Source organism: Scyliorhinus canicula, chromosome 5 (assembly GCF_902713615.1).
Source record: "Scyliorhinus canicula chromosome 5, sScyCan1.1, whole genome shotgun sequence".
NCBI classification, from domain to species: Eukaryota; Metazoa; Chordata; class Chondrichthyes; order Carcharhiniformes; family Scyliorhinidae; genus Scyliorhinus; species Scyliorhinus canicula.
The window spans coordinates 62,908,140-62,930,792 of record NC_052150.1 but is presented as its reverse complement, the minus strand read 5'-3'; the positions used below and the strand labels follow the sequence as shown (position 1 = coordinate 62,930,792).

Genomic DNA, 22,653 nt, shown 5'->3' with positions numbered 1-22,653 from the left:
AAAAGGGAATCTTACGAGTCACATGTCCAAGGATCCTATGTTCATCTTCCTCATGCCTTTCTCAAATGCCTGAGCCACCCATTTGGCCAGGCCGTTAGATGACGGGTGGTAGAGGCTGGTTCGGATCTGTCTGCTGCCGTTCAACAGTGTGAACATAGAAAATTCTTCACTTGTGAATGGTGTCCGTTATTGTGACCAGGACTTCAGGGGTCCCGTGAGTGCTGAACGAGCTCCTCAATTTCCTGATGTGGTAGAGGCCATTGTCATGTAAGAGTACCTTTAAGAAATGGGTGTTTATAAATGGGTGTGTATGTAAATATCTGTAGTGAGAGTACCTTTAATAAATAGGTGTTTATTACTGCAGTGATGTCAGAGAGTGGGTGGAGCTGAGCTGTCAGCTTTTTACTTTTGTTTTAGGCTGTTTGCTGCAGGGTGTGTTTCAGTTTTGTTTTCAGTGTTGGAGCTGAAGCCAGACAAAGCAGGTGTACTGCTATTCTCTCTGCCATCAAAAGATTATCTCTTGATCATTTAGTGAATTCAGAATTATAAATGTTTTCAGTAGTGACTTTAACCTGATGTGCTTCTGTTGAAAGGTGTTTCTTTTGTCTTCTGGATGTTGTTTGGGAAGTTATTAAGGGTTACTTAGTGTTGTATTCTTTGGGGGATGTATTTGAATTGATGGTTGCTAAGATGTTCACTGTATGTTTTAAAAAGGTTAACTTGAGTTCATAGAATAAACATTGTTTTGCTTTGAAAAAATACTTTTCCATTTCTGCTGAACCACACCTGTAGAGTGGGCCGTGTGATCCTCATACCACAATCTATTATAGTTGTGGGTCAGGTGAACTCCATGATACACTTTGGGGTTCTCTAAACCCTGGCTCATAACACCATCTTATGTTCAACAAGCCATTTGGAATGAGTATCCATAAGAATGAGAAACATGGACCCAAAAGGCCCAGCAAAATCAGCATGTAGTCTTACTCAGGGACATCCTGGCCATTCCCAGGGATGAAGAAAGGCTGCGGGTGGGAGGTTTTGGTACCCCTGACACACACCAAGATAGATAACCCAAAGGTATTAAGGGATATTCAGAAAAAGTAGGGATATGTAGATAGGACAACAATCAGCCATAACCTGACTGAATGGCAGAACAGACTCAAGGGTCTCTCCCGTCACCGTTTGATTGTGCTTGTTCCATTTTAGTTGGGGGGCAGGGGATAGGAGGTGGGGTGCTGGTTAATGCGGTCTGATGATTACTTGGGTGGCATGGTGGCACAATGGTTAGCACTGCTGCTTCACAGCTCCAAGGACCCAGGTTCAATTCCAGCCTCCGGTGACTGTCTGTATGGAGTTTGCACTTTCTCCCCATGTCGGTGTGGGTTTCCTCCGGGTTCTCCGGTTTCCTCCCACAGTCCAAAGATGCGCAGGTTAAGTGGATTGGCCATGCTATATTGCCCCTGAGTGTCCAAAAGGTTAGGTGGCTTTACTGGGTTATGGGAATAGGGTGGAGACATGGGCTTAAGTAAGGTGCTCTTACCAAGGGCCGGTGCAGACCTGATGGGCTGAATGGCCTCCTTCTGCCCTATAAATTCTATGATTTGCCGTGCTTTCATACTGTTGTAGGCGAATGGAAAACTAAGAATTTCCGAGGCAAATTTAATCAGCAATCGTAAATTTTAAATCTCTCTGTTTGAATGTAAACATCCCCATTTTCCTTTTGTTTTCTTCTTTCAGTTACCTTTTCCAGTCCAGTGGAGTTATCATTGATGTCATCAGGCAGCAGGACAATCATACTCAGCTCCTTGTGCACGTATGGTAGTTCCAGAACATTGGTTTGGAGTTCCTCGACATAGCCAAACTGAAATTTATTTTTCTGTTGCATCATATTTATTGGCTTGGATTCCACCTGCAAAGAAAGTTCAATATAAACTTGACTGAGCAAAAAAAGTAAAAACTCACCAAGAAGTATTTTATCACCAGCGCATCATACCTTGTTTAGCCAGAACGATTTTACATATGTGTTATTTTCAGTAAATTGGCTGTTCCAGTTCCCTTTAAAGTAGATGGCATTTACAAGAACAAGTTTTGTGAGACTTGCAATGCTATCCGCCGATAGTAAGTTTTGGATTGTACCTAAATGAAAGCACACAAATGAGTTGCTTCAATTGAACGCGATGACAGACTAATTAATATTTAGGACAAAAATATATTTGCAGTTGACAATTAGGGTACTATTACACTACGTTTCACAGCATTGTTCAATTTGCGAACAGTAAATTTCAGAGTCTTCTGTTTTGCTCAGATCCGTCAGATAAGTTCAGATTTTCCTGGGTGATTGCTTTTTGGCGGAACACAACAAGTTGTACTGGAGAATTTATTTGAATAGGTTGCAGCAGTGAGTTCATGCAGATTTCCTCTCTTCACATTTCAACAATCTCTTTTACTGAGATGGTTCGCATAATAGATTTTAAATACATTCCAGCCATAGATCCCAGTAAATGGGAGATTGATTTCACCCAATTTTCTGGTGGCTACCATAGATACAATAGAATCATAGAATCCATACAGTGCAGAAGGAGATCATTCGGCCCATCGGGTCTGCACTGGCCCTTGGAAAGAGCACCATACTTAAGGCCACACCTCCACCCAATGCCTGTAACCCAGTAACCCCACCTAACGTTTTGGAAACTAAGGGGCAATTTAGCATGGCCAATCCACCTAACCTGCACATCTTTGGAGTGTGGGAGGAAACCGGAGCACCCGGAGGAAGCCCACGCTGACACGGGGAGAAAGTGCAGACTCCGCACAGTCGTCTAAGGCCGGAATTGAACCTGGGTCTCTGGGGCTGTGAGGCAGCAGTGCTAACTACTGGGCCACCGTGCTGCCCCATACATACTTTCATAAGCAAGTCTAATTAAAGTAATGTTTTGCACGATGGGCTGCTATCTGTTATAATAAAGAAGGGAAAAAAACACGAAAGTACATCTGAAAATATTGGACTTTAAATAGGACTCAAGTGTTTTTTTAAATGAACATACAAGCTACTGGCTGAAATGCTGCAGGGTGATTTTTTAAGACGCGGTTTCCCAAATTTTTCCAGTCACAGAGCCCTTTTGGCCTCCTAAGAGAACTGAAACATTGAGAAACATTCTTATTGTGTTGAAGGATTAAACCACAAAAAATTATCATTGTGCAACAGATACAAACATAGAAAAACAAATTTAGAACATGTTTCTATGCCTTATATGTATACATTTATTGTAATAAAAAAGTCCTGTCATTCAACAAATTTTCTTCTCTTGGGCGATCACTTGTTAACGAGTATGATTGTCCACCAAAGATACTCCATGTCACTGGTCATGGGTTCTGTGGTCCTTACGTGGCTGGTGAGCCCAGTCCTAGAGCCGTATCTACAACCGCTCACTTAGCAGATGTTTCCAGAAGGTGAGATTCGTCCCTGGACTCGTGATCGCTGGTATTAATTTCGCCAGGCTCCTTTTCCGGACCTTCTCTTGCCATCGGGTGTTCTCAAAGAATTCAAACAGCAGATTCCTCTTAGTAGGTCTCTTCTGAACAAGGGTCTCCCAGACGTTTGATGTCTATGTTGCATTTCTTGAGGTAAGACTTCAGGATGTCTTTGAATCACTTATTTTGTCCTCCTCTCGTTTGGGAGCCAACATTGTGCAAAGATTTATTTTGGCAGTCGGGACTCTGGGATCCTTACGACGAGACCAGCCAGGGGAGTTGGTTTTGGATGATCATAGCCTCAATGCTGGTGTCCTTGGCTCCTTCCCAAATGCTCATGTTAGTGCACCTGTCTTATCAGCTGATGCAGAGAATCCGTCTCAGAAAGCATTGATGGCCCCTCTCCAAGGAATTGAAGTGGCATCTGTACATAGTTCAGGTTTCTAAGCTGCATAAAAGAGTTGGGAGGATGACTGTCTTATACACAAGGATGTTGGTGTCAGCACGGATATCGCAGTCATTAAAGGCTCTCAGACTTAGGTGCCTGAAGGCGGCACTTGCAGCTTGGATATGATGTTGGATCTCTGCATTGATGTCAGATTTAGAGCAGAGTAGGGGAAATATTCTATGTTTTGTAGGATATCTCTGTTGATCTTGATTGAGGGAGAGACTTGATCTTGTGTTGGGTCAGATTGGTAAAGTACTTGAATCTTCTTGAGGTTAAGGCAACATAGAGCTACAGGGGCCCGGCACGAAGTAAAAGAGGTCCCCACCAGGAAAAGCCGATCCGCCGATCTGTGGAAGCCCCCCCCCCCCCCCCCCCGGTGGTTGCAACCCCCCCCCCCCCCCCCAACCAGGCCGCACCCCACAGGATGTACGGCGAGGTCCCGCCAGGTAGGACCACATGTGAACGGCGTCGGCGGGACTCGGCCTATCTCAGTGGCTACTCGGCCCATCCCGCGTGGAGGATCGCCGGGGGTGGCCGTGCCAGCGCCAATGGCGCCAATTCTCCAGTGACCGGAGAATCGGCGGACCAGTGTCGCGCGAATCGCGCTCCCTCCAACCAGCAATTTTCCGAGCCGGCCCCAGGTCACAGAGTCCGCCCCAAGTCCATTGTTCCATGGTTTGGTCGGACGTCACACTGGCTTTCCGGAAAGATTTTTTTAGCGACTAGCAGAAGGCAGCTAGTGACGATTAGAATGATGATCCTCCCGGCAATGGAGAGCAGGGAGATTCCTTGGTAGTTCCGAAAGTATGCTTTGTCTCCTTTCTTCAAGATGGTGACCTTGATTACTCTCTACTCTCATCTCGTCGTAATTGATAGTGCATCAACCACCTTCACCCAGGCCTTTATCACCATCTCCTCCTGGCTCTTCTCACTCCCCCCCCCCTCCCGGCTCCTCTTGGGATCCATGGCAAAAGCGACCATTGATCCCCTGTAGGGGTCCTCTGGAACCCCACGGTTCTGTGGAACACAGTTTTGGAACCCCTGCTCTAAGAGAGGATGGGAACTCACCCTGTTACCAGACAAGACAAAAAGCATCCAGAAGCTAACTGCCATATCCAGTAGAGACAAAGGGACATAATGGTTACCTGATCATGAGATTCCCTGTGAAATGCCCACATAGATTTTGTGGATTCGCTCTCCCACTTGGAATATGCAAAGAATGGGTTAAAAGCCAGCTGAAAGCTGCACTAAGTTATCTGTTGGTGTGTGTGTTCTGTGAGAATAAGTGCTGGAAGTTTGACACAGAAGTAAAATGCAGCAAGCACACACAATACCCCTGTAAATTGCTCTTTGCAGGTATATTCTTAATCTCTCTCTTTCTGATTGTGGAAGTCAGTCAAGTTAGCAAGCACCACAGCTGAAACGAGAACTGGAAGCTTCTCTACCAAAGTAGGGAAGCCTGGAATCACAAAACTGATTATTCGCCTGCTGAAGTCGACTCTCCTGGAACCTCAAAACTGACTATTCGCTGACTCAAGCCAATTCCCCAGATCTCGAATTGCGACAGCCGCAACACTCAATCATCTACTCCTCACACGTTAAGGACTGTTACGTATATCATTTTTTATTTAATGACTTTGAACTTGATTCTCCCTTCTAACCTGTATGAATATATATGCATGTGTTTTACCATTTTCTTGCATTTAGCAATTAATAAACTCACTCTATTTTTAACTCAAGATGTGAAGATGCCGGCGTTAGACTGAGGTGAGCACAGTAAGAAGTCTTACAACACCAGGTTAAAGTCCAACAGGTTTGTTTCAAACACCAGCTTTCGGAGCACTGCTCCTTCCTCCGGTGAATTCACCTGAGGAAGGAGCAGTGCTCCGAAAGCTCGTGTTTGAAACAAATCTGTTGGACTTTAACATGGTGTTGTAAGACTTCTTACTATTTTTAACTCAAGAGAGACTGGTTAAACTATCTCCTTTTAAAACATACCTGTTGGTATTCGCGAAAATCGACCAACAGAGGGGGTTCATAGATCATAGAATTTACAATGTAGAAGGAGGCCATTGGGCCCATCGGGTCTGCACAGCCCTTTGAAAGAGCACCCCACTTAAACCCACACTTCCAACCTATCCCCGTAACTCAGTAACCCCACCCAAACCTTTTGGACACTAAGGGCAATTTAGCATGGCCAATCCACCTAACCTGCACATCTTTAGACAGTGGGAGGAAACCGGAGCACCCGGAGGAAACCCATGCAGAGAGAACATGCGGACTCCGCACAGAAAGTTACCCAATCTGGGAATCCAACCTAGGACCCTGGAACTGTGAAGCAACTGTGCTAACCACTGTGCTACCGTGCTGCCCACGATGAATAAAGACAGGGAACCAGTTCATTCCTTCGCACCAGGATTGTAACAATTTTGGGGGTATCGAAGCCCGATGGTGCCACATTGACGGGTCACGCCCAGACCAACAACTTTGGGGAAACTTACCTGGGATGGGTGGTCACGAATGTAAGAAAATTATAACACGGTACCTCTCTACAGATGGAAGCCAAATTCTCAGCCTTGAACACTGAGTGATTTGCTCTAATCAATTTTCATTGTCAATCTGTCTGATGTGGGTCTGTGATGGAAGTCAGTTTCAAAAGTATGCGACTGCCATTTGGATAAGAAGCAAAGAACCATAGAAAATGTAATATTCAGAAGGAGGTTATTCAAACCATCATCTCTGTGCAGGTCAGCGAAGAGTAACCCAGCCTAATTTCTCTTTCCTATATTGTTTGGAGCCCTGAAGGTCACACCTCTTGAAGTAGACATTTTAAATATAGTGAGAGTTTCTGTCTCCATCATCCTTTCAGGCAAGGGCTTCAGCCTCTCGTAAAAGAATATTTGCTCATCTCCCCTGTAAATTCTACACTAATTACTTTAAATCTATAGCTTGTTTTTGATCCCTATACTAAGGTAACTATGTAATTCCTGTATTTTTTATCCAGGTCCCTCGTAATTTTATATACTTCTATTAAGTTACCCCTCAATTTCCTTGGTTTCAAGGAAAACGCTCCTCATAGCTAAAATTATCCAGCCTGGCAACATCCTTGTTGCACAGTGGTTCGCACTCCTGCCTCATAGCACCAGGGACCTGGGTTCAATTCCAGCCTTGGGTGACTGTGTAGAGTTTGCACATTTCCCCATGTCTGCGTGAGATTCCTCCGGGTGCTCCGGTTTCCTCCCACAGTCAAAAGGTGTGCAGGTTAGGTATATTGGCTATGCTAAAAATTGCCCCTTAGTATCCAAAGATGTACAGGTTAGATGGGTCTATGGGGCTGAGGCGGAGCAGTGGGCCCAGGCAGGGTGCTCTTTCGGATGGCAGGTGCAGACTCGATGGGCCGAATGGCCTCCTTCTGCATTTTAAGGTTCTATGGAAATTTCCTCTGCACCTTTTCCAGTGCAGTCATACATTTCTTGTAATGTAGTGACCAGAACTGTATATAGTACTCCAATTGTGCTGCATACAGTTCTAACATAACTTAATTGCTCTTTTATTCTCAGCCTCAGCTAATAAAGGAAAGCAGGCCATCTGCCTTCTTTTTTTAATATAAATTTAGAGTACCCAATTCATTTTTTCCAATGAAGGGGCAATTTAGCATGGCCAATTCACCTACCCTGCACATCTTTTGGTTGTGGGGCGAAACCCACGCAAACACGGGGAGAATGTGCAATCTCCACATGAACAGTGACCCAGAGCCGGGATCGAACCTGGGACCTCGGCGCCGTGAGGCAGCAATGTTAACCACTGCACCACCATGCCACCCTCCATCTGCCTTCTTAACCGTCTGTCCTGCTGCCTTAAGAAACTCCAACATACACTCCAAGGTATTTCTGTTCCTCCAGCTGTTCAGTATCCTTCCATTTATTATGTATTCCCTTGCTTTTTTGCCCCTCCCAAAATGCATTACCTCACACTTCTCTAGATTGAATTCCATTTTCCCATTTTCCACTTTTTTACTAACTGACCAGACCATTTTTATCTTCCCGCAGTGTAAAGGTTTCCTCTTCGCCGTCAACCACATGGTCAATTTTGTATCTGCAGACTTCTTTATCATGCCACTTTCAGTTGAGTCCAAATTATCAATATGAGCTACAAGAAAGAGACCCAGTACTGAACACTGTGGATCTCCACAGGTAACACCCTTTCAGTTGCAGGATGGATGAACTGAACAGCAATTCTCTGGTGTACTGGTTCAAACATCCCTGGCTGTCACCACTTCATTTGGCTTAAGATTCAGTAAGGTTCCTGCATCATAGGAACAAAAGAAAGAAAATCGGCCATTCAGTCCTTTGACCCTGTTCTGCCAGTCAATTAGATCATGATTCTGAGAGGGATTGACAGGGTAGATTCTGAGGCAATCTTTCTTCTTATGAGGCAATCAAGTACTAAGGTACAACATTTCAAAAAATGGAGCCTCCTATTTACGACCAAAATGATGGGCATTTCTTCTCTCAGATGGTTTTTAGTGTTTGGAATTCCCTTCTGCAGTGAGCATCAGAGGGTGGGTCATGGAAGATAATCATAAAATCATAGAATTTACAGTGCAGAAGAAGGCCATTTGGCCCATTGAGTCTGCACCGGCCCTTGAAAAGAGCACCCCATTTAAGCCCACGCCTCCACCCTATTCCCGTAACCCAGTTACCCCACCCAACCTATTCAAGGCTGATCTTTGACTGACAAAGGAGTCTAGGGTTATTGAGGGCAGGGAGGAAAGTGGAGTTAACACCACCGTCACATCAACCATCATCTTACTGAATGGTGGAATAGGTTGAGAGGCTGAGTGGTGAGTTGTCTATTGCTGCTCCCATTTCTTATGGTGAACCTGTATCCTTAATACCATCTATCCAACAAGGCAATTAAAATGTTGGTCTCAAGGATTCCTTCAAGCAGAAACAACATCAAACCTTAAGATTATTATAAAGTGAAGTCCTGCTGGGCAATAACTTTATTTCCCATTAGTATCTGTCTGTAACCCATCAGTACCATTCAGTTTGTTTTCATTGTAAGCAGCAGTCAGAGAAATGTTAATTCAGAATTATCTTTCATTTTATTACGGGAAGAACTACTTTTCTCCTGATTCAATCCCAGTAGAAGTGCAAATGTCAAATACATCTTACCTTCTGTCTTGTTCTCTACCCAAGCATTGATCTCTTTTATGGCAGCTCCTGGCTGACTTTGAAAACTAACAGTAGCCAATTCTGCATCATAAAACTTTGAGATCTGACTTTGGAATTCCTGAAAAAGAATGAACAAAAATGTTAAGTAACCCTTTAAGTGCAAATGGAAGAAAGTTCACTTCCTGGCAAGGGAAATATTGGGCTGAATTTCCAGAGCGTTGGTGGGTAACACATCACTGCTGACTCTGACAGGCCCGCTGTAATTTTACACTCCAATAAGTGTTGATTGGTGGCAGGCAGAACCTCTGCCTTATTTGGATAGAAATCCCGCCTTGCAGAGCTAAGAGCCAATCAGTTTGGCTGACAGCTCTTCGAGCTTCTAGGCCAGTTAAGTGGTAGGAGAAGTGGGAAGGGTAGGGGACTATTGGAGGAGTCAAAGAGGGGTGATTGTAATATTAGTGCGCAGGCCACGTGAGGGGAGGTGGGAGGTGGGGGGAAGAGAGATCCGGAGGTGTCTGATCCAAGTCAGAAAGCACCCCCCCTCCCTCCCAACCTGCTGCCACCTTCCCTCCCGAGATTTTGAATTTCAAATTTTTCTATTTCCACTTCCCTGACCTATCTGGTGCCTTACAGCCTAATATTTGAAACAGGGTTGTAAAGCGTCCTGAAGTAACCATCAAGTGGTCACTCAAGGGTCTTAAGTGGGCCAACGGTGGGCTTCCTGTCCAAAGCTCTGCATACCCCACCTCAAGGTGGATGGAATATGGAGAGAATGCCATTCATACACTTTAACACTCCCCATCAAAACCCTCCAGGAGGTGGGCGGTAAAGTAAAATTCAGGCCATTAGATCAGACGGAAATTTGTGAAGGAGAACAAAAAAGGTTGTGCTGCTAGGGTGAGATGGCAAAAACAGGGCTTATGTGCAGCATCAACCTTAAGAAGGACCAATTGTTCTGAATGGCCTGTCTCTGTGCTATATATTCTGTATAATTCAACACAACTCAGACACTATTGGATGAATGCTTGTTTAGATTGTTTTCCCAATATTTCTAATTAAAGGGTAATTTAGCGTGGCCAAGTCAGCTATCCTGCACATCTTGGGTTGTTGGGCTGAGACCCATGCAGAATGTGCAAACGCCACACGGACAGTGACATGGGGCTAGGATCGAACCCGGGTCCTTGATGCCAAAAGGCAGCAGTGCTAACCACTGCACCCTGCTTGTTTACATTTAAGAGAGATAACTATATATTCATAAATATCTGTCTTTATAATGTGTGACTTTTATTCCTAAAACCTATATAATGACTTTTTTGACTTTAAGTAATGTTAATTTTAAAGGTAAAGGGCTGGATTCTCTGAACCCCGACGGCGATATCGAGGCTAGAACGGGGGCGGAGAATCCATTTTCCCACAAGGAATCGGGACCGGCACAGGCTCCCCACTTCTGCAGGCCCCCGAAACGCCGTACTCAGGGAGTACGCCGAGGACCTACCGGGGGTGGGGGGGGGGGGGGCGCTGTCAACGGCCCCCGACCAGCGCGATGCGATTCCCATCCCCACCAAAAATCCGGCGTCAGAGAATTCGGCAGCCAGCGTTGGGGTGGCAGGGCGGGATTCACGCCGACCCCCGGCGATTCACCGGCCCGCTGTTGGAGAATCCCGCCCATATATTACCCTTGTGTGTTACAACACTGCATCACACACACAAACATAAGTTCTGACTAAAAAAAACTCACTATGTGAGTATGGCATTAACTTGGAGACACTTTTGTAGGAGACCTAAATGACAAGAAATCTAGGCCAAATTTTTGAGTAATAATAATCTAATAATCTTTATTATTGTCAAAAGTAGGCTTACATTAACAGTGCAATGAAGTTACTGTGAAAAGCTGCTAGTCGATACATTCTGGTACCTGCTCGGGTACACGGAGGGAGAATTCAGAATGTCCAAATTACCTAACAAGCACGTCTTTCAGGACTTGTGGGAGGAAACCGGAGCACCCGGAGGAAACCCACGCAGACACGGGGAGAACGTGCCGATTCCGTACAGATAGTGACCCAAGCTGAGAATCGAACCCCAGACCCTGGCTCTGTGAAGCGACAGTGCTAACCACTGTGCCACCGTGCCACCCACACCAACAGTAAAGGCAACAAGCTGATTGACAAGGTAAGAGATCTGATGAAACCACAGCCATGGAAATAGCAGAGCTGGTTGCAGTTTGCAAGGGAATTCTTTCCACCAGATGTTGGTGGGATCCAATCTACAACAGCCAATTTCACAGTCTCAGGGTCAGAAATTTAGATGTTGCCATTGCTATGGAAGGCACCATCTAAATACTCCCATTCCCATTCGACGTGCTATGCCTGTGGGAATGTCGATAGTACCCAGATGACATGCAGGAAGAGAGGAAACAATATTGCTCCGTGCAGTCAAGCACTTGGTTGCAGCAACGTACCAGATCAAGGTCATGGTGGATCTAAAGTTAATTCAAGAGCCTGGAAGTCCTAAAATGCATACATGATAGGTATAAAAACAAAAATCAAGTCTGTATAGTGAGACCTGTATTAGATTTTTAGAGGTTCATATTTTTCCATCTCCACCTGGCTCCTGATGACTTCCCATGGAGAATATTGGATGAGTTGGCATGGAGTTAGCTAAGGTTATGAGGGGATGTGAGGATTAAGCTTTGACAAAGAGTCATCGGACTCGAAACGTGAGCTCTTTTCTCTCCCTACAGATGCTGCCAGACTTGCTGAGATTTTCCAGCATTTTCCCTTTCGTTGAGGATTCAGGGTTACGTTGCCTAAAATTTTCTAAAACAACTGGGTTCAAGGAGAGAAACTTATGCTCCTACTGTTGGTGAATTTGGAGGTCAGCATACCAGAACTCCACTGCCTTCCTACCCCAAATTAACTTCTGGGCAGGAAGGCCCATGGGTGACCTTTCCACCCGGCTGCTAATTGAGGATCTTCAATGGTCTATTATTGACTACTTAAGGCCTAAACCTACCATTACTGGGAGTAACCCAGTTGCAGACAGGTCACCAAGAACCAGCGTCCTTCCCCCCAACATTACTTCCCTGTGGTCTTTGTGGCTTATCTGTTCTTCCATTATGTGGAGATGCCAGCGTTGGGCTGTGGTGAGCACAGTAAGAAGTCTCACAACACCAGGTTAAAGTCCAACAGGTTTGTTTCGAATCACTAGCTTTTGGAGCACAACTCACCTGATGAAGGAGCTGCGCTCTGAAAACTAGTGATTCGAAACAAACCTGTTGGACTTTAACCTGGTGTTGTGAGACTTCTTACTGTCTTCCATTGGCAGCCATGGCCTCCCCAATGGTGCTGCTGAACACCAAAGCTACTGCTCCCTGATTAGCTTGTAGCTCTCGGTTGGTTAGGCTTCATTCCAGCATAAGTCCCCGGGGTCTTCATTCCAGGGAAAGGCCCGCCATTGGCCTCGCCACTGCCTGATTGGCTTGTGGTCGACAATATTCCCAAAAAGAGGCAGCAAGGGCTCTCACCGGCCAGCAGGCGAGATACCCCGATGCTGGAAGTGTGACTGCTGACAATTAAAGGACAATTCAGCCCCTTAAGGCGCCAATTGTCAGTGATTTAAAGTGGTCTGGCCACTTTTAAAGTTGGTGGGCAGGCCAATTGGCCAGGCGGCCTTTACGTTTTCACTACAAATTCCTCCAGAGTGGTGTAAAATGTCCAGAGTTGGATAAAGTAAAAGAGCCATTTTAGAGATGAGGGCCTGGTATCTCCGTTTGGGAGACTATATCCCCTCGCCGGCGTGAAAACGGTGGTGTTTTACACCAGGAAAACTGGAAAAAATGGCCACCGATTCCCTGCTCTGGAGGGGGGCTAGCAGCCAGGCAGCATAGAGCTCCCAGCTCTAGCTGCCGATATGGCCCGGAGCATTGCCGGGTCCTTGACCGGGCATGCGCACGGTGGTGGCCTGCAGCAGCCGTGCTGTGCTTCATGGCAGATGCAGCCCACGTACCCCCTTTGGCCAGCTCACGCGCCCCAGATCGCCCCCCCCACCCCCCCACAGTACCTCCAGCCCCGAATAAAGCCCCCCCTGGCCATGGATTGGCCCTCCCCCCGACTGTGGTGGTGCTGGACTGAGCCACAGCTGCACACTGAGTTCCTGATGGATGAGACCATGAGACAGCCCCGCCGTCGGGAACATCGGCCGGTCGGCGACGGAGCATCGCGGGGTGGGCCTCAGGCAATGGCGTACTTCTAGAGTACACCGCTTTTCAGGGGGCAGAGCTTTGCGAAAGCGGCGCTGAGCCCGATTTTGTCGTCATCAGGGATTCTCCGCCCCGTTGCCGAAAGCGATTTCGGAGTTGGGGATCGGAGAATCAAAACTGAGGTTTTTGTTGTATTCTTTCATGGGATGTGGACGTCACTGGCCAAGGCAATCACTTATTGTCTATCTCTAATTGCCCCGCGGTGACCTTAGTGAGGGGTTTCCAGGATGGAAGGTGTAGTAATCACAAAGATACACGAAGCTCTTTTGAATAACTAAACTAATTTTATTAACACTACTAAATTTGAGTTTGACACTTATTCTGAATAGCAAACATACACGTCAGAATCAAACTACACTCACTAACACTATCTCTATCTATTAACTATAACAATTATATATTAACTAACTCTGCAATACACTATGAATCTTATTTCTGTCAACTCCAAACCTCGGGCTGGATTCTCCGCCCTGCCGCGCCAAGTTTCTGCCCCGACCCGCCGGCAGGATTGTCCGTTTCCCACTGTGGGGCAGCCCCACGCTGTTGGGAAACCCTCGGCGCCGGCAAAACGGAGAATCACGCCGGCGGAGAACCCGCCCCTAGTTCCTCCCTGAGCCCAAGAGCCAGTGCAATTTATAGTATTGCCCCTTAGCTCCCTCTAGTGGCTAGGCTCAACATTAACTCTTCACATGCTATAATGTTATACCCCCGAGTGGCTTCATTTCAGAGGGAATTTAAGAGTCAACCACATTGCTATGGGTCTGGAATCGCATGTAAGCCAAACCAGATAAGTACAGCAAATTTCCTTCCTTAGTTATTAGTGAACCAGATGTGTTTTTATGACAATTTCAGATTTTTATTGAATTCAAATTAATCTGGCGGGATATAAACTCAGATTCCCAGAACATTACCCTGGGTCACTGGATTACTAGACAAGTGATAACACACTATGCCACTACCACAAGTGGTTTGCTGTCAGGTTTGTAGTATTGACTCTGTCTGCAGCGTTTTATTGAACTAATTTCATTTTCACAACTTCTTGAGGCAGCCTCCTGGCAACTGCTGCGTTCAGGAAGTGCCTACCCGCCCCTTATTTCTCTCATATGTGGTCTTGCTGAATCCCACCCCCAACCCCCTGGCAGCGCTGAACCTTTCTCATGTGTGCTGGCCAATTAACTGGAAGCCAGCGTGAAATCAAAGTCAGGGGCCAACCATCGCTGGAAGTTCACAGCTCGTCTGCTTCCACGCCTGCTGATCATGTGTTCCCAACAAGCCTAAAATTGAGGCCTATGTTTTTCAAGTGGGAAGGGAGTGAAGTATGCTGTTCTATTGCCCTCTAAGTTGGAGAGATGTAAATAAAGGCTGAGTATTTTCTCTGTGCAGTATATAACAACCCTTCATCGTGTTGGGTTAACATGGTGAGAAAGCTACAACAGGTTCTCCACCAGTAATCAACCCTTGATAACATCATTAAACATTTGCATATTTAAACAGGGACAGTTTCTGGCAGGGATCTTGCCATTTGCTCAGAATTGTAGGTGTCAGCAAGTAAGTCCCCTGGAAAGAAAGCAGGCCTCTACTTGTCACCAAAAATATTTTTGAATCATTCAAACCTTAATGATGTGTTTTCATGATTCAGCCAGTATAATCGTGGGTGGCACAGTAGCACATTGGTTAGCACTGTTGCGTCATATCACCAGGGACCCGAGTTCGCTTCTTGGCTTGGGTCACTGTCTGTGCTGAGCCCGCACCTTTTCCCCATGTCTGCGAGGGTTTCCTCCGGGTGCTCCAGTTTCCTCCTACAAGTCCTGAAAGACGTGCTGTTAGGTGAATTGAACATTCTGAATTGTCCCTCAGCGTACCCGAACAGGCGCCGAAGTGTGGCGAATAGGGAATTTTCACAGGGACTTCATTGCAGTGTTAATATAAGCCTATTTGTGACAATAATAAATATTATTAGTATTATAAAATAATCAAAAAGGTAATGGAATGTTAGCATTTATATCACGAGGATTGGAATATAAAGACATGAAATGAAAAATGAAATGAAAATCGCTTATTGTCACGAGTAGGCTTCAATGAAGTTACTGTGAAAAGCCCCTAGTCGCCACATTCCGGCGCCTGTCCGGGGAGGCTGGTACGGGAATCGAACCGTGCTGCTGGCCTGCTTGGTCTGCTTTAAAAGCCAGCGATTTAGCCAGTGAGCTAAACCAGGAAGTTATGCTGCAGCTATACAAAAATCCTCTTTAGACCCCACTCGGAGTACTGTGAGCAGTGCTGGGCACCTCACCTCATGAAGGATATTTTGGCCTTGGAGGGAGTGCAACGTAGGTTTACAAAAATTATACCTGGACTACAGGAGTTGAGTTATGAGGAGTAGTTACTCAAATTAGAATTGTTTTCGCTAGAATTTAGACGGTTAAGGGTGATCTGATCGAGGTCTTCATGATATTAACAGGGAAAGTCAGTGTAGATAAAGATAAACAATTTCCAGTGGTTGGAGATTCTAAAACTAGGGCCACACTGTTCAGGACAGATATTACATATACATAGATATTAGGAAGAACATCTTCACACAAAGGGTGGTAGAGGTTTGGAACTCTCTCCGACAAACAGCAGTTGAAGCTAGAACAGTTGTTAGCTTTAAGACAAGGTTCAAGACATTGATGGCTGAAATCAACAGACCGGACAAACCTTACATGTTGAAGGTGGCCGGGTCTGTGAATCACTGCGGCCGGCGCAAATCGCGCCATGCCGCCCCGACGCCAGTCTCTGCAGAGCGGAGAATTGGCACCATTGGCGCCAGTGCGATCGGCGCGGTGCCGGCTGGGGGCTGCTCTACAGCCCCCCTCCCGCCGGCGATTCTTGGCCTGGGATGGCCGTATCAAAAAACCCGAGTCCCACCGGCTCTTAGCCCGCAGGACCTTGGCTTGGGCAGGGGGGGGGGGGGAGGGGGGGGGGGGGGGCTCCATTGTGGCCTGGCCCACAATTGGGGCCCACCGATCGGCGGGGCGGCCTCTCGGTCGGGGGGCCTCCTTTCGTCCACGCCGGCCCCTGTAGCCCTACGCCATGTTGCGTCAGCCGGCACGGAGAAGGGAGCCACTGCGCATGCGCGTGTTGGTGCCGGTACCACTGCGCATGCGCGTGTTGGTGCCGGTATCACTGCGCCTACGCGGACCCCGCGGCGCCCAGTTGACTCCGGGATCAGCAGCTAGAGCAGCGTGGGTCCCTCCTGTGCCGTGTTGGCCCTATGTAGGGGCCAGAATTGCTGATCCTGAGGTCATGTTGGCGCCTTTGGGAAACGCAACGGCGTTTACGGCGGCGTCAACACTTAGCCTCAGGAACAGAGAATCCCGCCCATGGAGTTAGGTCACAGATCAGCCATGATCTCATTAAATGAGGGCTGAATGACCTACTCCTGTTCCTTTTTTTAAAATTTAGAGTACCCTATTATTTTTTTTCCAATTAAGGGGCAATTTAGCACGGCCTATCCACCTAACCTGCCCATCTTTGGGTTGTGGGGGTGAAACCCACGCTGATATGGGGAGAATGTGCAAACTCCACAGTGACCCAGGACCGGGATTCGAACCCGGGTCCTCAGCGCCACAGTCCCAGTGCTAACCACCAGCATCACATGCCGCCCTCACCTACTTCAGTTCCTATGTTCCCAAGCAAAATGAACCAGACACCCAAAGTATGCCTATGTTATGTTCCCTGCTGGCTCTTTCAGCCTCTTCCATCGGGCAGAAGATACAAAAGTCTGAGTACACGCACTAACAGATTCAAAAACAACTGCTTCCCACTGTTACCAGACTCCTGAATAGCCCTCTTATGGACTGAACTGATCTCTTCACACATCATCTCAACTGAGTAGTACTACACTCCATTTGGTCACCCGATGTCTGTGTCTATGTATTTACAATGTATATTTATCGTCTGTCCTATGTTTTTTTCATGTATGGAACGATCTTCTGGACTGTATGCAGAACATTACTTCTCACTGTACCGCGGTACACGTGACAATACATCAAATCAAATCAGACGTATGAAGCAAGAATATCAGAAGCATAGAATTGGAAAAAATATATAATTCAATATCTGAAGGTATAAAATAATGGAAAGCATTTTTACTATGGATGCAGTACTTGCTGCAAATGCAGGAGTAAAACCTAATCAAGCTGATTTCTCTCATTTGTATGATTTGTGTTATTTTACAAAGCTTGTGTTAAAACTGTACACTTCATTTCAATGTTATTGGATTTATGTTCCTTTGCAATAACTTTGTACCGCACAGTTTCTACGTCCAGTGGGTGTGACTGTTTTTCATCAATCTGATTTTACCTCGAGAAAATCGAATGTTTTTTCTCCAAATAGACGGTTGGCCACCTTCAACATGTAAGGTTTGTCCGGTCTGTTGATTTCAGCCATCAATGTCTTGAACCTTGGATGAACTTCCCATTCTGGGTCAAAATGCAGAACCTGTTATGAAATATGTAAGATAAGGATCAAGAAAGCGTAAACCAAAATTTAATCCCCTAATCATGTACACAGCTAAAAAGCCAGCAAAAAATGGGCAGATTAATCTGCTCTTGTGCTCGGCTGTTTTGGATTGCATGTCGTTTGTGCAAATTTCTTGAAGCTTATCGGGAAAAATATATTCATGAACAACCAATTTGCTCAAAGGGTTAGTGAATGCACAAATCAAATGTGAAGAAAACCACGGGCAAGGAGGAAAACAGTGAAGAGAAACAATGTATTAAATAGGAAATCAATTAAATCAGTCATAAGCAGTCAGCAAAATCTGTCAGCAACTGAATAAAAAGGAATCAAACTGCTTTAAATATTATTACAAAATCCATTTGGTTTTCTACACCAAGCTGACGTGTTCCTACAGGAAAGGGATCTGGATTTTACGGTTCATGCAAAGTGATGGCACATGCTACTAACTTTGAAGAAAGCTGCCAAACAGCAAAAGCAGCTTGTATTTATAGCACCTTTAAACTGATAAAACATTCCGAGGCACTACGCTTCACTTTAAAAAGCAAGAGAATTGACACCAGGGCACATAAGGTGACATTTGTGAAGAAGGCATGTTCTCCCCAAGCCCAAGATTTAACCAATTTTACACTTCCAGCCTGCATGGCTCTGAACCAACGCGCACTTTCCTCCAGCCTATTTTCAGGAAGATTGCTTCTGGGATATGGCAATGACCTGCCCCCTCCCAAGTGATGGATAGAAAATTAGGCCAAATAAGGTGTCATTTGAGGGACCTCTTCATACACCGTCTGCATTGTCCAGACGGCGCTGGACCTCCAAAAGTAGCTGGAGCTTATTGGTGGCATGGCAGCCTCCCGGGGACAAGTCAGGTAACCGATGTGGCCAGAGACATATCATACAAAGCATCGCAAAATGGATCAGTTCGCCTGTGAGGGTCAAATCCTAACCTCGTCACAGTCACGTCTCATTACATCATATCTCTGATGCACTATCAATTACGACGAGACGAGAGGAGAGTGTAATCGAGGCTTTATTACACAGAGATGTGGAGCCTCCTACAGCTGCTGCCGGAATGGCTGCAGTTCGGTGAGCCCACACATTTATACTCTGCCTATTGGGCGGAGCAGGCAGGCAGGGATCTACCCCCGTACCTGTACTACAGGGCCTTACCGTAATACACCTCCTATGCGGCACACAATACAATACAATACAACAGTGGTGACTACCACATTCACCCCCTATTAAAAAAAAGAGTCCGGCGGGGGTGGTGGAATGCTGTTTACATGTAGGCATTTAAAATTTTAGGAACAGTTCATAAATTCAGACGATCGGGCGTCTTGATCCGTCGTTGCTAGCGCTGCAGTCTGGGTGGTGATTCAGGCGTCGGTTCGGTCGCCGGTGACTCCAGGAGTGTGTTGACCTCATTTTCATCCCCGGGTGGGACTAAGGGGATGACGGATCGTCCTGGAGTGGGTGCTGTGGTGGCGTGCCCTGGGGGGAGGGAGGCTGGCGCCGGGGCAGAGTGGGGTGTGTGGGGACCCAGCTGGTGCCAGGTCCCTGAGGGAGACCATGTCTTGGCAGCCGTCGGGGTATGCTACGTAGGCGTACTGCGGGTTCACATGGAGTAGCTGTACCCTCTCAACCAATGGGTCCGCCTTGTGGAGCCGCACGTGCTTGCGGAGGAGAACAGGTCCTGGAGCTGCCAGCCACGTTGGGAGGGAAACCCCGGAGGTGGACTTCCTGGGGAAGGCAAAGAGGCGTTCATGGAGAGTTTCGTTAGTCGCCTTGCAAAGGAGCGACCGAATGGAGTGGAGGGCGTCGGGGAGGACCTCCTGCCAGACCGTCCCATTCTCCCGCTCCACCTGCCCGTTTCCCGGGGGTTGTAGCTGGTCCTCCTGCTCGAGGCAATGCCCTTGCTGAGCAGGTACTGGCACAGCTCCTCGCTCATAAATGAGGAACCCTGGTCACTGTGGACATAGGTGGGGAAACCGAACAGAGCGAAGATGGTGTTGAGGGCTTTGATGACGGTGGCAGACGTCATATCGGGGCATGGGATGGCGAAGGGAAAGCTGGAATATTCGTCGATCACGTTAAGAAAGTACATGTTTCGATCGGAGGAGGGGAGTGGCCCTTTGAAATCCACGCTGAGGCGTTCAAAGGGGCGGGAGGCCTTCACCAGGCGCGCTCGATCTGGCTGGTAGAAGTGCGGTTTGCACTCCGCACAAACCTGGCAGTCTCAGGTGGTTGCCCTGACTTCATCGATGGAGTAGGGCAGGTTGTGGGTCTGTATGAAATGATAAAAACGGGTGACTCCTGGGTGACAGAGATTGTTGTACAGAGTCCGGAGTCGGTTCACTTGTGCGCTGGCACATGGACCTCGGGATAGGGCACCGGGGGGCTCGTTGAGCTTACCGGGGCAATACAAAATCTCGTAATTGTAGGTGGAGAGCTCGATCCTCCACTTCAAGATTTTATCATTTTTGATCTTACCCCGCTGTGTGTTATTGAACATGAAGGCAACCGACCGTTGGTCAGTGAGGAGAGTGAATCTCCTGCTGGCCAGGTAATGCCTCCAATGCCACACAGCTTCTACTATGGCCTGGGCCTCCTTCTCGATGGAGGAGTGCCAGATTTCTGAGGCATGAAGGGTGCGGGAGAAGAATGGCACAGGTCTGCCTGCCTGGTTGAGGATGGCGGCCAGAGCGACGTCTGATGCATCGCTCTCGACTTGAAAGGGGAGCGTCTCGTCTACCGCGTGCATCGCGACCTTGGCGATGTCGGCCTTGATACGGTTGAAGGCCTGGTGAGCCTCAGCCGTCAGGAGGAAAGCGATGGAGTGAATGAGTGGGCGGGCTTTGTCTGCATAGTTAGGACCCATTGGCGTAGTACGAGAAGAACCCCAGGCATCGTTTGAGGGCCTTGGGGCAGTGGGGAAGAGGGAGTTCCATGAGGGGGCGCATGCGATCAGGGTTGGGCCCTAGAACTCCGTTTTCAACCACATAGCCGAGGATGGCTAATCGGTTCATGCTGAACACACACTTCTCCTTGTTGTAGGTTAGTTTGATGTGGCGATGCCGGCGTTGGACTGGGGTGAGCACAGTAAGAAGTCTTACAACACCAGGTTAAAGTCCAACAGGTTTGATTCAAACACGAGCTTTCGGAGCGCGGCTCCTTCCTCAGGTGAATGCAGAGGTATGTTCCAGAAACATTTATATAGACAAAGTCAGAGATGCTGGACAATGCTTGGAATGCAGGCATTTGCAGGTAATCAAATCATTACAGATCCAGGGAGAGGGATAATCACAGGTTAAAGAGGTGTGAATTGTCTCGAGCCCGAACAGTTGGTAGGATTTTGCAAGTCCAGGCCTGATGGTGGGGGGTGGATGTAATGCGACATGAATCCAAGATCCCTGTTGAGGCCGCACTCATGCGTGTGGAAGTTTTTGCTCGGCAATTCTGCATTGTCGCGTGTCCTGAAGACCACCTTGGAGAACGCTTACTGTGAGATCAGAGGCTGAATGCCCTTGACTGCTGAAGTGTTCCCCGACTGGAAGGGAACATTCCTGCCTGGTGTTTGTTGCACGATGCCCGTTCATTCGTTGTTGAGCAAAAACTTATAGCTAAGTTCCGCACGTTGATGCATGTTTGTAATAAAATATATTTGAAAAAAATAGTCAATGGGTGTTTCTTGTTGTTCACACCCAATGCGGGACGGGGTGCTTCACTGTAGGCGGGACCGAGGGGAGCAGCTGGAGAATCCCAGCCAATATCTTACCATTTCTTTCTCCAGAACTATCCCTCTCTCCCAATCCTTCGCACTGCTTGTTTCGCCTTTCTAATGCTACATCCTAGTTCTGCACTCTGGCAAATTAGTTTAAAACCTCTCCCGGAGCATGAGCAAATGGTTCTGTGAGAACATTTGTCCCAGCCCTATTGAAGTACAACACATCTGGTATACACACGTCCCACATACCCCAATACAATGCCAACATTCACCAATTAATGTTGCAGATAGAACAATTGCTTTGTAATAATGTTCAATACTCAAATACTTACTCTACAAATCATCAAACCAGGTTTACACCCACATTAAAATTCCATTTAGTGTTGTGGTAAAATAAATCAGCCATATACAGAGAAGGACCTGTTTTGGGGTATCTGAGCCAAAGGGGAAAGGCGCAACGGTATGGTTGTAGTGAGGGAATTGGTAGAAATTAATAGGCAGATGCTTCCCCCATCTATAATGTGTATATTAGAGGACATTCTGGGATAAGGGGGTAATAAGATGTAAAGAGGAGGATTAGGTAGGAACCAGTTATATGGTTTGAGCCCTGCCCTGGCCATGGCCTTAATCAAAAACACCAATAACTGCATTCGCTATTTCATTATTGCCGGTGAATGCATTCAGCTGTGCCTGTCCCCTGCCAGCTAGGTGCTGCTGCCTGCAGCTTTTTGCTGCCCTGTCCCGAGGGAAGTGTGGCAGTGTGTGAAAGCGGCAAGGTTTAAGCTGAGGCTTGCAGCTGTGCAAAGGGCTTGGGGATGAGGTGAGGTTCTGAATATTGGATATGAGTCACTGTTTGATAATGTTGGTAGGTAGGTAGTGTGGCTTGGAAGGAAATGATTATTTGATCAGATATTCACTAACTTTGACTAATCTTGCAAGGTCATTAAACATCTTTCAGCACTGCAACCAGATCCATCCAGATCGTCACGGCATTGACAGCAAGCACTCTCTTCTCTACATGCTCTCTCAATGTCTGTGTGGAGGATCTTTCCTCTCCCTGTGGGAAGATGATCTCTCTATG

At 46.9% G+C, this 22,653-nt stretch overlaps 1 protein-coding gene across 1 annotated transcript in view; it reads right to left on the bottom strand.

Annotated features, from left to right (window-relative positions):
• LOC119966023 (leukocyte elastase inhibitor-like) overlaps positions 1-22,653 on the bottom strand; it is a 52,640-nt gene that overhangs the window by 10,333 nt on the left and 19,654 nt on the right. Inside the window, exons 3-6 of the mRNA XM_038797171.1 lie at positions 17,693-17,830; positions 9,094-9,211; positions 1,994-2,136; positions 1,742-1,909 (exon numbers count right to left, since the gene is read on the bottom strand). Coding sequence (XP_038653099.1) covers positions 1,742-1,909; positions 1,994-2,136; positions 9,094-9,211; positions 17,693-17,830 — 567 coding nt within the window. The remainder of the gene's footprint in view (positions 1-1,741; positions 1,910-1,993; positions 2,137-9,093; positions 9,212-17,692; positions 17,831-22,653) is intronic.